This window comes from Gopherus flavomarginatus, chromosome 11 (assembly GCF_025201925.1).
Source record: "Gopherus flavomarginatus isolate rGopFla2 chromosome 11, rGopFla2.mat.asm, whole genome shotgun sequence".
In the NCBI taxonomy this organism is placed as follows: domain Eukaryota; kingdom Metazoa; phylum Chordata; order Testudines; family Testudinidae; genus Gopherus; species Gopherus flavomarginatus.
Window position 1 is genome coordinate 5,268,509 of NC_066627.1, and position 13,997 is coordinate 5,282,505.

General features: G+C 55.2%; 1 protein-coding gene across 4 annotated transcripts; it reads right to left on the minus strand.

The window, feature by feature from the left end:
* Nucleotides 1–509: 509 nt before the first annotated feature.
* Nucleotides 510–12,143, minus strand: RIPK3 (receptor interacting serine/threonine kinase 3). 4 transcript variants are annotated; one of them, XM_050918461.1, is made up of 12 exons: nt 11,752–12,141; nt 10,381–10,711; nt 9,063–9,223; nt 8,801–8,850; nt 6,662–6,832; nt 5,026–5,108; nt 4,391–4,556; nt 3,498–3,589; nt 2,876–2,960; nt 2,146–2,237; nt 1,732–1,759; nt 684–892 (listed from the first exon to the last, which is right to left on the minus strand). In XM_050918461.1, exons 1-12 carry the CDS (start codon nt 11,895–11,897, stop codon nt 783–785), a joined length of 1,515 nt encoding a protein of 504 aa, XP_050774418.1. In that variant the 5' UTR covers nt 11,898–12,141; the 3' UTR covers nt 684–782. The 4 variants fall into 4 exon arrangements, with proteins under 4 accessions (XP_050774417.1, XP_050774418.1, XP_050774419.1 ...); XM_050918460.1 differs by lacking the exon at nt 2,146–2,237 and having other exon boundaries at nt 510–892; nt 11,752–12,143; XM_050918462.1 differs by lacking the exons at nt 2,146–2,237; nt 2,876–2,960 and having other exon boundaries at nt 11,752–12,142.
* Between the last annotated feature and the right edge of the window lie 1,854 nt (nt 12,144–13,997).

Sequence of the window (13,997 nt, forward strand, 5' to 3'; positions counted from 1 at the left end):
GGTGCTGTGCTGCAGGGAGTCAATAGGAGGTGCTGTTCCCTGCTGGTCAGGGCCATTTTCCCCTCCTGTTGCAGCTCCCAGCCAGTCCCATGGCTCATTGTCCATAGGGGACACAGACACCAGGCCTGCCAGTGAATCCAGTGTGGGCGACCCTGGCAGGGCTAAGCAGAGCTCCCATGGCCCCCTACCACACACACAGCCCTTGGCAAGAGTCTCCTGCCCTCCCATACAGACCCCTCCCAATGTGCCTCTGACCTGGAGGGACCCTCTCCATCCGGCCACTGCCGGCCCCCTGGCCAGCAGCAGCACGCAAGAAATAGGACCCCAAGCTAGCACCTAGAGTGGGTGCCCCAGGGCAGGCAGGCACCTCAGCAGGGGTTGCTGTTGGGGCTGCCTTGACTCTGAACTCCTGCAGAGGCTGCTGGGCCGGCACCATCCAGCAGCCAGCTGCTTTCTTGCTTTCTTTCCTCCACTCACGAGTCTGCAAAACCAGACTACTCGTCCCAAAGCCAGGCTTGAGTTCGTCTCACTGTTGCTTTAATGCTGCAGCTACAAAAGTCCTCCGTGGCCAGAGATGCCAGCTCCCGGGGCAGGAATCCCCACCGCAAGGGGAGAGTGGGGAGCTGGGAATTGGGACAGGACGGTGGGGGGCTGAGGTTCATCGTGCCCCCCGCAGAGGGAAGTGGTGTGTACCAGATAAGGCGGGGGGTTCTCTGCTGGGGGCAGGGAGGGCTGGGATGCTCCACGCACACATCTAGAGATCAGAGGTGAAGGAGCCATTATTATTTCTTCTTCTTCTTCTTCTCCTCTACTCGCACCTTGGTCACTTTCATGCTGTTGTTGTGGCCAATCTGTATTGCCGAGCAAGGCCCAACGATATTTATGCTGCCACCTGCAGGTGACAGGGAGACACAATAAAGCAAAGGGAAAGAAGGAAAGAAAGAAAGAAGGAAAGAGCACTTGTGTGGAGAGAGAAGAGGTGGGTGTATGGGGATGGATATGTAGAGACAAAAGATGCACATGAGATGGATAGGTGTGTATGGGGATGGATGGATGGATGGACAGACAGATGAGATGGGTGTGTATGGAGAAGGATGGATGGATAAATCAGATGAAATGAGATGAGATGGATGGGTGTGTATGAGGACGGATGGATGGATGGATGGACAGGTGAGATGGGTGTGTATGGAGAAGGATGGATGGATAGATGAGATGAGATGAGATGGATGGATGGGTGTGTATGGGGACGGACTGACGGATGGGTGGATGGATGGATGTGTATGGAGAAGGATGGATGGATAGATGAGATGAAATGGATGGGTGTCTATGGGGACAGACGGATGGATAGATGGGTGTGTATGGGGACGGATGGGTGGATAGATGAGATGAAATGAGATGAGATGGATGGGTGTGTATGGGGACGGTTGGGTGGGTGGATGGATGGGTGGGTCCGTATGGGGAAGGAAGGAAGGATGGATGGATAGACAGATGAGATAGATCGATGTGTGTGTATGGGGAAGCATGGATGGATGGATGTATTTTCTCTTTTTCTCTCTCAGATGTTTAAAACCACAGAACTGTTCTGGGGGCAACAAACAGAAGGCCCCCCCCCCCCCAATCCCAAATATCTGGGGCTCCCGGAATCATAGTGCTCATTTATGAGTGAGCAGGCGCCACCTAGAGGCTAGCCAGGCACACTGCAGCTGTCTCGTGTGTGGGGAGAAGTCTCACCTGAGAACCCATAGGGAGGTTGCTGAGGCTGAAAGACAGATGGGGGAAGAGAATGGGTTAATCAGCTGGGACGGGAATGGAGACCCTGCTCTTTAGAGACCCCTTCCCTCTGTGCCTTTATCCCCATGATCCATCCTCTCCATTCCACAGTTCCCATCCCCTATAGCCCTCCTCCTCCCTTTCATCTGCCCATAGCTCCCTCCCCCAACACCATCCTCTTACATCCCCCTCCCCTGCTTTCCCCACCTGTAGATCCCCCTCCCAACCCCTCCCTCATTCCCTTCCAGCACCCCCTCCAGCTCCACCCCCTCCAGCACAGCCCTCCATCCTGATCCCATGAGCCCCTATATCCCCATCCCCCTATTTCCCTGCATACCCACCCCTCCCCCTTCCCAGGGTGGGGGCACACCCCACCTGTTGCCAGAATGGGTGCATGCGTTGATCCGGCCCCGGGATGGGGAAGAGTGGTTGGGACTGGGTGGGGAAGAAAGACCTCAGCTGATTGGCTGGTGGGAAAGAAAAGTGGGGGTTCATGAACACTTCTCCTCTGAGGCTGGGATTTTTCACTGCCAGACTCTATTCCCACCAAGCTGCATCCTCTTTGCCATCCCTGATGCACTCCCTGGTCACTGCCCTTGTGAACGCTGCTTTCTCTTTAAGGGCGGAGTTCCTCTCTGCTGGAGTTGATTCCTCATGGAAACTTCCCCTTTAAGAGCAGCATCTCACTGCCGGACTATCACTCATGGAAACTTCCCCTTTAAGAGCCAAGTTCTTCACTGCCAGACTTTGGTCCTCATGAACACTTTTCCTTTCCTTTCACTTTCTCTTAAAGGGGAGTTTCTCAATGTCAAACACAGGGACCTATTCTGCACCATGGACCTTCCCCTTTAAGGGTGAAGTTTCTCACTCCTTGATGCCAAATGTCATCCACACTTTTCCTTCGAGTGGCTCTTAAAGGGGAGTTTCTTAGCGTTGGTCTCTGTCCTTCATCCTGTATTAATGGTAGTGAAAAACTGCCACCTTGTGGTAAACAGGTACCACAAGGGGGGGATAACATCCTGTCTAGGGTCTGACCCCCTCCTCCTAGATTGCCCCCTCAGTCCTCCAATCTGCCTCCCCTCCCCCTGGATCTGCCCCATGGTACCTGGGGGTCTCAACTGTGGTGACGTTGTCTTGGGGGAGCCAAATTCTCCTTTATTGGGTCCTTCTCCTTCTTTATTGGGTCCTCCCTTGAAAGAGAGGAGAGAATCACATGGATCCTGGATGCCCCGTATCACTAGATCCCTACAGATATAATTTACAGGGACCCTTTGCCCAGTACTGGGGTGGGGTATGGGAGCTGTTCATATGGGAACCCCTCTCTCAGTGCAGAGACGGGACCCCTGTGGCAAGGGGTACAGGGGCGGGTACTATGGAAACCCCTCACGCGGCACTGAGATGCAGCCCCTCTGGGGTGGAGCACACAAGCTGCGTAACAGCCACAAAGCAGTACTGCCTGGGGATTGCTCACTCAGTGTTGCTGTGTAGCTAGCCCTGGGCATTAGAGCTAGCACTGACTGCAAGGGGTGGTGTCCCCACCCAGCTCCCTGTGGCACTGCACCCCCTGATGCCACACTTGGGCGCTGGTGCCAGCGTTGACCGTGAAAGAACACGTGCTCCCCTTGCTGACCCCTGGGTCTCCCATCCGATCCCCAACCCAGATGTGACCTCGCTCAGCAGGCAAATGCTTAGCCCACCCCAGGGAGGGAGCGATGGCAGACATTTACCTGCCTGGGACCCATGCTCACACTGCAGGGCTGAGGGGTACCAGGTTCTTGCTGATGCTCTGTCTGCCTCACGTTTCTCTGGAGCACAGCTTCTGAGGGACATAAAGACACCTCCACCAGGTCACTGCCAGCTTACAGGGAGCCTGTGTGCCCCCTTCTCTTCTACTCCCTTTCTCTGAACATCCCAGAACACCTCAGGCAGGGAAATTAGCCACAACAGCCAGCTCAGGAAGTCCCACCACTCTGGAGGCAGGACTTCCTGTATTGGCATGCTGGGAATGGAATTTCCTCTACTGCCACCTGTTTTGGGTGGGACTTCCCGTGTTGACACTGTAGAAGCAGGATTCCTTGTGTTGACATTTCCTGTCCTGCGACACTGGAGGCAGGATTTTCTGTCATGTCACTCTGGAGGTGGGACTTCCTCCATAGTCACAATTTAGTCTATCCTGCTACACTGGAAGCACAACTTCCTGCCCAGTAAGTCGGGAGGCAGGACTTCCCCTAATGCCACCATTTTGGGTGGATCTTCCTGTCCTATGACACTGGAAGCAGCACTTCCTGCCTTGCCACACTGGAGGCAAATCTTCCCCCCCTACCACCTTTTCGTGTGGGACTTCCTATGTCGCCTCGTGCCACATCAGGGACAGGACTTCTGGGGTTGCCACTTTTGAGGTGGGACTTCCTGCTCTGTTACATCAGAGATGGGAATTCTCACAGTCACAGCCGACATGGAAGTCCATTTATGGACCTGCTGGATGCAGGAATTCCTGCCCTTGTATCTTGGAGTTGGGATTTCCTGTCATGACACCAGAGTAGACTCCCTCGATATTCAGAATTTCACCAGCTGGTGCCTGATGCACATGGCTTGGCAGAGGGACGGGAACCCAACTCACCGTCTTCTCTGCATGGACGATCCTCATAGCGAAGTGTCTGGCACTGCTCTGCGACCCCGAGGGAAGATGGAGGAAAGGTGTGGAGATGGGAGCTCTCAGCCGCAGCAGGTGTAGGGACACTGACTGATGGTCTGGACTCATTGCTGGGAGAACTGGCCATCATCATCTGGGGTGACAATTTGGGGGTCAGGTCTGGATAGACAGACAGACAGAGATAGATGGGTGTGTATGGGGATGGATAGATAGATGGGTGTGTATGGGGATATCTATCCATCCCCATACACACCCATCTATTTATCCATCTATCCCTATACACACCCATCTATCTATCTATTTAGATGGATGGATGGGGTGTATAGGGGATAGCTAGATTAGACAGACAGACAGACAGATGTGTATGGAGATAGTGAGATAGTCTGGTTTCTCTTATGGTGCAGCACCATCTCCTTATGGCAGCTGGTGAGAATAGCAGGGACTGAATTGCTTAAATCCTGTGTTGGGAGATGAGAGGTTTATCCTGAGCCCTGGGTCTGGCTTGGAATTGGGGCTATTTCAGCTAGGATGGTGCTTCCACCTAGTGGCCAGCTGTGGCAATGCAGAGGATGAAATCAGAACCACAGCCTGCTGTGCCTTACCAGCACATCCTGCACCTGACGCACAGCCGGCAAGATTTTGGACTTGTGGCAAGAAAAAATCTTCTCTGTCTCGTTGCTGCAGTCTGCAGGAGAAAGACAGGAGGGGTGAGAGATTCCACTGCAGTACAGAGTCTTGTGGCACCTTATAGACTAACAGACATTTTGGAGCATGACCTTTCGTGGGTGAATACCCACTTCGTCAGACGCATGTAGTGGAAATTTCCAGGGGCAGGTATATATAAGCAAGAAAGAAGCAGGCTAGAGATAACGAGGTTGTTCAATCAGGGAGGATGAGGCTCTCTTCTAGCAGCCGAGGTATGAAAACCAAGGGAGGAGAAACTGGTTTTGTAGTTGGCAAGCCATTCACAGTCTTTGTTTAATCCTGAGCTGATGATGTCAAATTTGCGAATGCTTGGTGGAGATTTCCACCAAAAAATTTCACAAAATCTCCACCAAGCATTCTCAGAACTACAATATCTGCACGAGGAAATAAGGAAACAGATCAACAGAGCCAGACGTGTACCCAGAAGCCTCCTACTGCAAGACAAACCCAAGAAAGAAACCAACAGGACTCCCCTGGCCGTCACATATAGTCCCCAGCTAAAACCCCTCCAATGCATCATCAGGGCTCTACAGCCCATCCTGGACAATGATCCCACACTTTCACAGGCTTGGGTGGCAGGACAGTCCTCACCCACAGACAACCTGCCAACCTGAAACATATTCTCATCAGTAACTTAACACTGCACAATAGTAACTCTAGCTCAGGAACCAATCCATGCAACAAACTTCGATGTCAACTCTGTCCACATATCTACACCAGCGACACCATCACAGGACCTAACCAGATCAGCCACACCATCACCGGTTCATTCACCTGCACGTCCACCAATGTAATATACGCCATCATATGCCAGCAATGCCCCTCGGCTATGTACATCGGCCAAAGTGGACAGTCGCTACGGAAAAGGATAAATGGACACAAATCGGATATTAGGAATGGCAATATACAAAAACCTGTAGGAGAACACTTCAACCTCCCTGGCCACACAATAGCAGATCTTAAGCTGGCCATCCTGCAGCAAAAAAACTTCAGGACCAGACTTCAAAGAGAAACTGCTGAGCTTCAGTTCATCTGCAAATTTGACACCATCAGCTCAGGATTGAACAAAGACTGTGAATGGCTTGCCAATTACAAAACCAGTTTCTCCTCCCTTGGTTTTCACACCTCAGCTGCTAGAACAGGGCCTCATCCTCCCTGATTGAACTAACCTCGTTATCTCTAGCCTGCTTCTTGCTTGCTTATATATACCTGCTCCTGGAAATTTCCACTACATGCATCCCACGAAGTGAGTATTCCCCCACGAAAGCTCATGCTCCAAAACGTCTGTTAGTCTATAAGGTGCCACAAGACTCTTTGATGCTTTTACAGATCCAGACTAACACGGCTACCCCTCTGCAGTACGACGCCAGCTAGTGCTGGGGCATTGGGGCCAGCACAGACTGCCAGGGGAGAGCGCCCCCTATAGAGCCGCTGACCCACTCTGTAAAGCCTGGTACCCCCTACTGAGGCCCTGACCTACTCCCTGCAGCACAGTGCCCCCGTCAGCACTGACTGCACGGGAATGGACTTTACCTTTAAAAGTGGGTCTTTCCCAGCTGTCATTGTGCCAGCATCTCTTCATTAACTCTTTCATGTCCTCCAGTCCCTCCACTCCTGTGACCTCCTTCAGCTCCTCCATGTTGGGTCTCTGACCCCTGGGGAGGTGCATTCGGAGCAGGGAGCTCATGCATTTTGGGAGGAGATCTGGACCAGGAAGACATGGGGAACATAAGGGTCCTACATAAACATTGCCCCCCTGTGGTGAATCAGAGACATAACAGCTTTGCACAGACACTGCCCCCCTGTGGTGAGTCAGAGATATGATTATAAAGGCTAAAATAACCTCACAGACACTGGGACTTCCCTTGACCTCCGTCACATTTTCTGCCCTGGGGCAGCAGTTCCCAGCCAGCCCCGCTCTTGCAGCTCCCAGGCCCCAACCTGGTGGGGAGACCCCACAGCTGCCCAGCCACAGTGAGGGGCTGGTGGAACTGCAGCTACCAGCTGCCCGGGGAGAGGGGACCCCCCAGGAGCAGGGACACCGACACTCCCGGGCACATCGGTGGGGGACCCGGGAGTCCCAGCAGCTGTGGGTGCTGAACCCACCTGCCCTTTTTGTCAGGGAAATTTTTAGTGAAAATCAGGGACGGGTCATGGGCTGCCATGAATTTCTGTTTATCTCCCGCGACCTGTCCCTGATTTTTACTATAAATATCCCTGACAAAAACTTAGCCCTAATGATTATTTACTGCAGGGGTCAGGAGTGGGGGAGGTCATCTGGACTTTACCAAGAGCTTAAGGGAATTACCGTGAATCGCATTTGATTTCAGGTGCCGAAATGCCATTGAGCTCCCAGCCATGTTTCGTAAAGCATCTCGCTGCTGAGGCCCCTAGCCACGGCCCCTCAGAGCTGCTGGAATTTGAACTCCCAGAGGTGGGCAGAGATTTTCAAATGGGCATAACTGGGCCTCTTCCCCCACTTTTTATAAGGAGCCTGTAAGAGGCTGTCCCTGCCCCAAAGACTTTACAGTCAAGAGAGACCCATGAAATCCTGTTTCATGGCTGGGGAAACTGAGGCAACAGACAGCTGAAGTAATTTGCCCCGGGCTGCATAGCTTAGCTGTGGCTAGACCCCAGGAGTCCTGAGTCCCATCCCCCCTTGCTCCACTAGGCTCCACTCCTCTCTCAGAGCTGGGGATAGAATCCAGGAGTCCTGGCTCCCAGCCCCCCACTGGACCGCACTGCCCTCCCAGAACTCAGGATAGAAAACCATTAAACACTTGACTGTGAGGGAACAGCGCCCACTCCTGAGCCTCCTGCCCCACTCTCTATAGCACGGATTCCCCACGTGGCACACAGGGGATGTGGGGTCAGCAGGGCCTGCACGGGGAGTGCCCCCCACTTTCATGTGAATTTCTTTTGAAATTCTCCGATGGAAAATATCATTTTCCCACTAACTCTATTATCCACCTACCCATCCAACTTCAGTCCACCCCATACTCTCCCCACCATCCCTTCCTCTCTAATAAACTATCCTTCCAGCCAGCTGTCTCCAGCCAGCTGCCCATCCTTTTTCACACACCTCCTCTTTTTTATCCCAGCAATACAGGGTTTATGGCAGGGGTCGGCAACCTTTCAGAAGTGCTGTGCCGAGTCTTCATTTATTCACTCTGATTTAAGGTTCCACGTGCCAGTCAGACATTTTAATGTGTTTAAAGGTCTCTTTCTAGAAGTCTATAACATAGAACTAAACTATTGTTGTATGTAAAGTAAATAAGGTTTTTAAATGTTTAAGAAGCTCCATTTAAAATTAAATTAAAATGCAGAGCCCCCCGGACCCGGTGGCCTGGACCCGGGCATGTGAGCGTCACTGAAAATCAGCTCGCGTGCTGCCTTCGGTACGCATGCCATAGGTTGCCTAGCCCTGGCTTATGGCTTATACTGACACAGGGTTTATGGCTATCACAGCTTACTGACCTCTAGTGGACAGATTGAAAACTGCACCTGTATGAGCCATAAATCCTATACTGCTGGGATTGAAGGGATTCCCCTTCAGCTCAGAGGTGGTGTTTGTTTTGTTTCTATTCCCAGGAAACCCTGAGTAGCCCCTGAATTGCAGGACAAGCTTGGTTCAAACGAGAGGCATAGTTAAAAGACAGGAATAGGACTCACTTGAGTAAGGCTGTTCACCGGTTAACACTGACCAGGTGAGGATGGCATAACTGCAGAGGCAAAAGAGGAGGCAGGTTGGGATCATGGGATGGTAGAGCACCCCCTACCCAGCTCCCTGCAGCACAGCGCCCCCTAATGTCGCTATGGGTCATTGTGGTCAGGACTGACTGAAAGGGGAGAGTGCCCCCTACTGAACCTCCTGCCCTGCTCCCGGCAGCACAGCGCCCCCTAGTGCCTCACTGGGACATTGGGGTTCCTTTACCTGTATACGTCCGTGGCTGGCGTTGGCTTGTAGTTGATGTCTACGAGGGATTCGGGGGGCATGTACTCCAGGGTACCCCCATAGTCATCCTCATCCCCAGATCTTTCTGTTCCCTGCTTGGTGGTCACTCGCTTGAATTTCGATAGCCCAAAGTCTGCCAGCTGGTGGGGAAGAGAGAAAAGCATAGCTGAGGGGCAGGGAATGGGACACGTGGCCTTTCTCCTCTAGGGGGCGTTGGCTGCAATGCAGCCCTAGGGCAGAGGAGTGGCTGGATCAGTGGGGTGGGGAATGGGACCTTTCTCCTCTAGGGGGCGTTGGCTGCAATGCAGCCCTAGGGCAGAGGAGTGGCTGGATCAGTGGGGTGGGGAATGGGACCTTTCTCCTCTAGGGGGCGTTGGCGGCAATGCAGCCCTAGGGCAGAGGAGTGGCTGGATCAGTGGGGTGGGGAATGGGACTTTTCTCCTCTAGGGGGCGTTGGCTGCAATGCAGCCCTAGGGCAGAGGAGTGGCTGGATCAGTGGGGTGGGGAATGGGACCTTTCTCCTCTAGGGGGCGTTGGCTGCAATGCAGCCCTAGGGCAGAGGAGTGGCTGGATCAGTGGGGTGGGGAATGGGACCTTTCTCCTCTAGGGGGCGTTGGCTGCAATGCAGCCCTAGGGCAGAGGAGTGGCTGGATCAGTGGGGTGGGGAATGGGACTTTTCTCCTCTAGGGGGCGTTGGCTGCAATGCAGCCCTAGGGCAGAGGAGTGGCTGGATCAGTGGGGTGGGGAATGGGACCTTTCTCCTCTAGGGGGCGTTGGCTGCAATGCAGCCCTAGGGCAGAGGAGTGGCTGGATCAGTGGGGTGGGGAATGGGACTTTTCTCCTCTAGGGGGCGTTGGCTGCAATGCAGCCCTAGGGCAGAGGAGTGGCTGGATCAGTGGGGTGGGGAATGGGACCTTTCTCCTCTAGGGGGCGTTGGCGGCAATGCAGCCCTAGGGCAGAGGAGTGGCTGGATCAGTGGGGTGGGGAATGGGACCTTTCTCCTCTAGGGGGCGTTGGCGGCAATGCAGCCCTAGGGCAGAGGAGTGGCTGGATCAGTGGGGTGGGGAATGGGACCTTTCTCCTCTAGGGGGCGTTGGCGGCAATGCAGCCCTAGGGCAGAGGAGTGGCTGGATCAGTGGGGTGGGGAATGGGACCTTTCTCCTCTAGGGGGCGTTGGCGGAAATGCAGCCCTAGGGCAGAGGAGTGGCTGGATCAGTGGGGCGCGGGGCCTTTCCCCTGCATGGGGTGCCGGCTCTGACCCAGGCTTGGCTGACTAGGAGGGGAGGGGTTTTCTCACCCGGACATGCAGCTCCAAATTCAGCAGGACGTTGCTGGGTTTGAGGTCCAGGTGCAGTAACGGTGGGTGAAGCCCATGCAGGTAATTCATGCCCAGCGCCACCTGGTGCAGAAGGCGGAAGCGCAGGGGCCAGGGGACTGGCTTGACTCTCTCCAGCAAGGTGGCCAGGCTGCCATTCTCCATGTACTCCATGACGATGCCCAACCGGGGGCCAGAGTCCCAGCCCTCCTCTTCCTCCTCATAGAGGCCGAAGAGCCGCAGGATGTAGACAAAACGAGCTTTGTCCATGGCCCGCGCCTCCGCCAGGAGCTCTTCACGGCTGCAGGTATCACTGCAGGCAGGGGGTGGAGAGGTGACCAAAGGAGGGGGAAAGTTGAGGGGGGAGGTGAAAAGAAAGAAGGAAGGAGAAAGACAAGGCAGGAGAATGGTGAGATGGGAGGAGGGAATGGGGGGTGGAGGGACAGAGACTACAGCGGGCAGGAGGAAACGGAGGGATGGAAGGAGAGAGAGTGGAGAGAAGGAGGAAATAGAGATGAAGGATAGGAAGAGAAAGTGGGGCCATGCAGGGAAGAGGAAACGGAGGGATGGAAGGAGAGAAGAGAGGAATGGAAGGAAGGAGAAAGGAAAGGGAAGAGGAAAGGAGGGATGGAAGGACAGAAGAGAGGAATGGAAGGAAGGAGAAAGGGAAGAGGAAAGGAGGGATGGAAGGACAGAAGAGAGGAATGGAAGGAAGGAGAAAGGAAAGGGAAGAGGAAAGGAGGGATGGAAGGACAGAAGAGAGGAATGGAAGGAAGGAGAAAGGGAAGAGGAAAGGAGGGATGGAAGGACAGAAGAGAGGAATGGAAGGAAGGAGAAAGGAAAGGGAAGAGGAAAGGAGGGATGGAAGGACAGAAGAGAGGAATGGAAGGAAGGAGAAAGGGAAGAGGAAAGGAGGGATGGAAGGACAGAAGAGAGGAATGGAAGGAAGGAGAAAGGAAAGGGAAGAGGAAAGGAGGGATGGAAGGACAGAAGAGAGGAATGGAAGGAAGGAGAAAGGAAAGGGAAGAGGAAAGGAGGGATGGAAGGACAGAAGAGAGGAATGGAAGGAAGGAGAAAGGGAAGAGGAAAGGAGGGATGGAAGGACAGAAGAGAGGAATGGAAGGAAGGAGAAAGGAAAGGGAAGAGGAAAGGAGGGATGGAAGGACAGAAGAGAGGAATGGACAGGAGGAGGAGGGGGAAGGAGAGCTGGCCAAAGGAACAGGAGAGAAGGGGAATGAAGGGGAGAGGGGGGTGGGAAAAGTGAACAGAAGCGGAGGAAGGAAGAGTGAAGAAAACAAGGCTGGAGAGAGAGAGCGAGAGAGAGAGAGACACCCACCCACCCAGCGCTCTTACCGGCTCAGTTTCTTCACGGCGATGGGGATGCGCCAGTCGCGGTGCAGAGCCCGATAGATGGTGCCGAACCCACCGGAGGCGATGACCTGCATCTGCTCCAGGCACTCCCGGGGGATCCGCTCCCGGAACTCCACCCTCTCGGCCATCCCTGCACTGGGACAGAGCGAGAGGGTGCCCCTCACTCCCGACCCGCAGCCCCGGGGTCCCTCCGAGCCCTGCCGGTGCCCCTCACTCCCGACCCGCAGCCCCGGGGTCCCTCCGAGCCCTGCCGGTGCCCCTCACTCCCGCCCCGCAGCCCCGGGGTCCCTCCGAGCCCTGCCGGTGCCCCTCACTCCCGACCCGCAGCCCCGGGGTCCCTCCGAGCCCTGCCGGTGCCCCTCACCCAGCCCTGCTGGTGCCCCTCACTCCCGCCCCGCAGCCCCGGGGTCCCTCCGAGCCCTGCCGGTGCCCCTCACTCCCGCCCCGCAGCCCCCGGCCCCCAGGCACTGCACGGCTCCCATCCCGTTCTATCTGGGTGCCAGGACGGGGGGACTCGCGCACCTGATCTCAGACCTGCACCCCCAGCACCGCTCCGACTTCCGCCTCCCCTGCAGCCGCGGCTCGTTTCTCTTCTCCTGCGAGCTCGTCACTTCCCCCCTTGGCGTCCCAGGGCGGCCCTTGGCCGACTCAACCCCCCCCCCCCCCCGGGACTTCCCGCAGACTGTCCCCGCCCGGCTGGGCTGGCGGAGCAGGGAGGGAGAGGAAAGCGCTGGAGGGGACAGCGAAGGAGGCGGGCAGATGTGCTGCGCATGGACGCAGAGAGACAAATCTGATCAATCGGTGGATATTCTCTCCTCCCCCCTTTCTCCTTTCTAACTCCCCCCCCAGTCCATCTCCCCTCCCCAGTCTGTTCCCATCCTAGGATCACACATTAGTCACCCACCCAGAGAGATCAGCCACTAGCCCTGCTCAGACCCCGAGTCCCCCTCACCCGTCCACACGCGTTGTGTGTCGGTGTAAATTACTTCTCTCATCGGGCGCCGGGAGGGTCTCGCTGCTCCTGTGTCGCACCACTCCGCCCCCAGAGCAAGAGCGAGGCCCTGTCAACCCGGCCAGCAGGAATTACCCCCTGACAGCTATTCCATATACTGGCCACTGGGGGCAGCAGAGGGTGGGGGCAGGGAAAGGGCGGCTGTACTGTATAATGGGCACTAGGGTGCAGCAGAGGGTGGGGGAGGGGAAGGGGTGGCTGTACTGTATAATGGGCACTAGGGTGCAGCAGAGGGTGGGGGTGGGGAAGGGGCGGCTGTACTGTATAATGGGCACTAGGGGGCAGCAGGGGTGGGGGTGGGGAAGGGGCGGCTGTACTGTATAATGGGCACTAGGGGGCAGCAGAGGGTGGGGCGGGGAAGGGGCGGCTGTACTGTATAATGGGCACTAGGGGGCAGCAGAGGGTGGGGTGGGGAAGGGGCGGCTGTATTGTATAATGGGCACTAGGGGGCAGCAGAGGGTGGAGGGGCAGTTATTCCGTATAATGGCCACTAGGGGCAGTACTGTCCCCTCCTCTTCCCCTTCCCACCCCTCTGACTTCCCTTTCCCCTCCCCACTCTTTACCTCCCCCCTCATCCCCACCCTGCACCTTTGCTCCCCCGCCCCCCGAATCAGACACGCTTTTGTTGTATTTAGCTGTTTTTTTAATCAATTAATTTCATTACAAAACAAACCAGGATTCAAAGAAAAAAAGAAGTCGGGAAAAATAAACAATATAAAAGTGGGTATAATCAAGGCGACCCTGCTAGCCGGGCCCCACAGAAATACCATTGTAGTCAGTAACTCCTTCTTGTCCCCATGGCGGGGGGGAGGGGGAGATCATGGAAGGCACCTCCTCCCCCACTCTAGTGGAGAATTATTTTACCCTTGGGGGGGTGATGTTTCCTATACCCTGCAAAATCTGATGGCTTGAACTCCCTCCTCTTCCCCACCATTAGCCACATCTGCCCCCCACCCCCATTGCTGAGTTGATGGGGGTGGGCTCACGCAGAGGGGATAGGAATATCCCCCTCCCCCTGGTTGGATATTTTTGCACCATAGGAAAATGGCTCCAGGATGGAGGTGGAGAACAGGGGTGATATAGTCTGGGGGCCTCCCCTCACCCCGCAGCTGGCATATGCTGTGAAGCCCAGATGGTAGGGGTGCTTGGGGGAGGAGACAAGGGGGTGGGGATGGAGACTTCAGAGTCATCCTTCCCTGATATAGAAAGAGAGAGA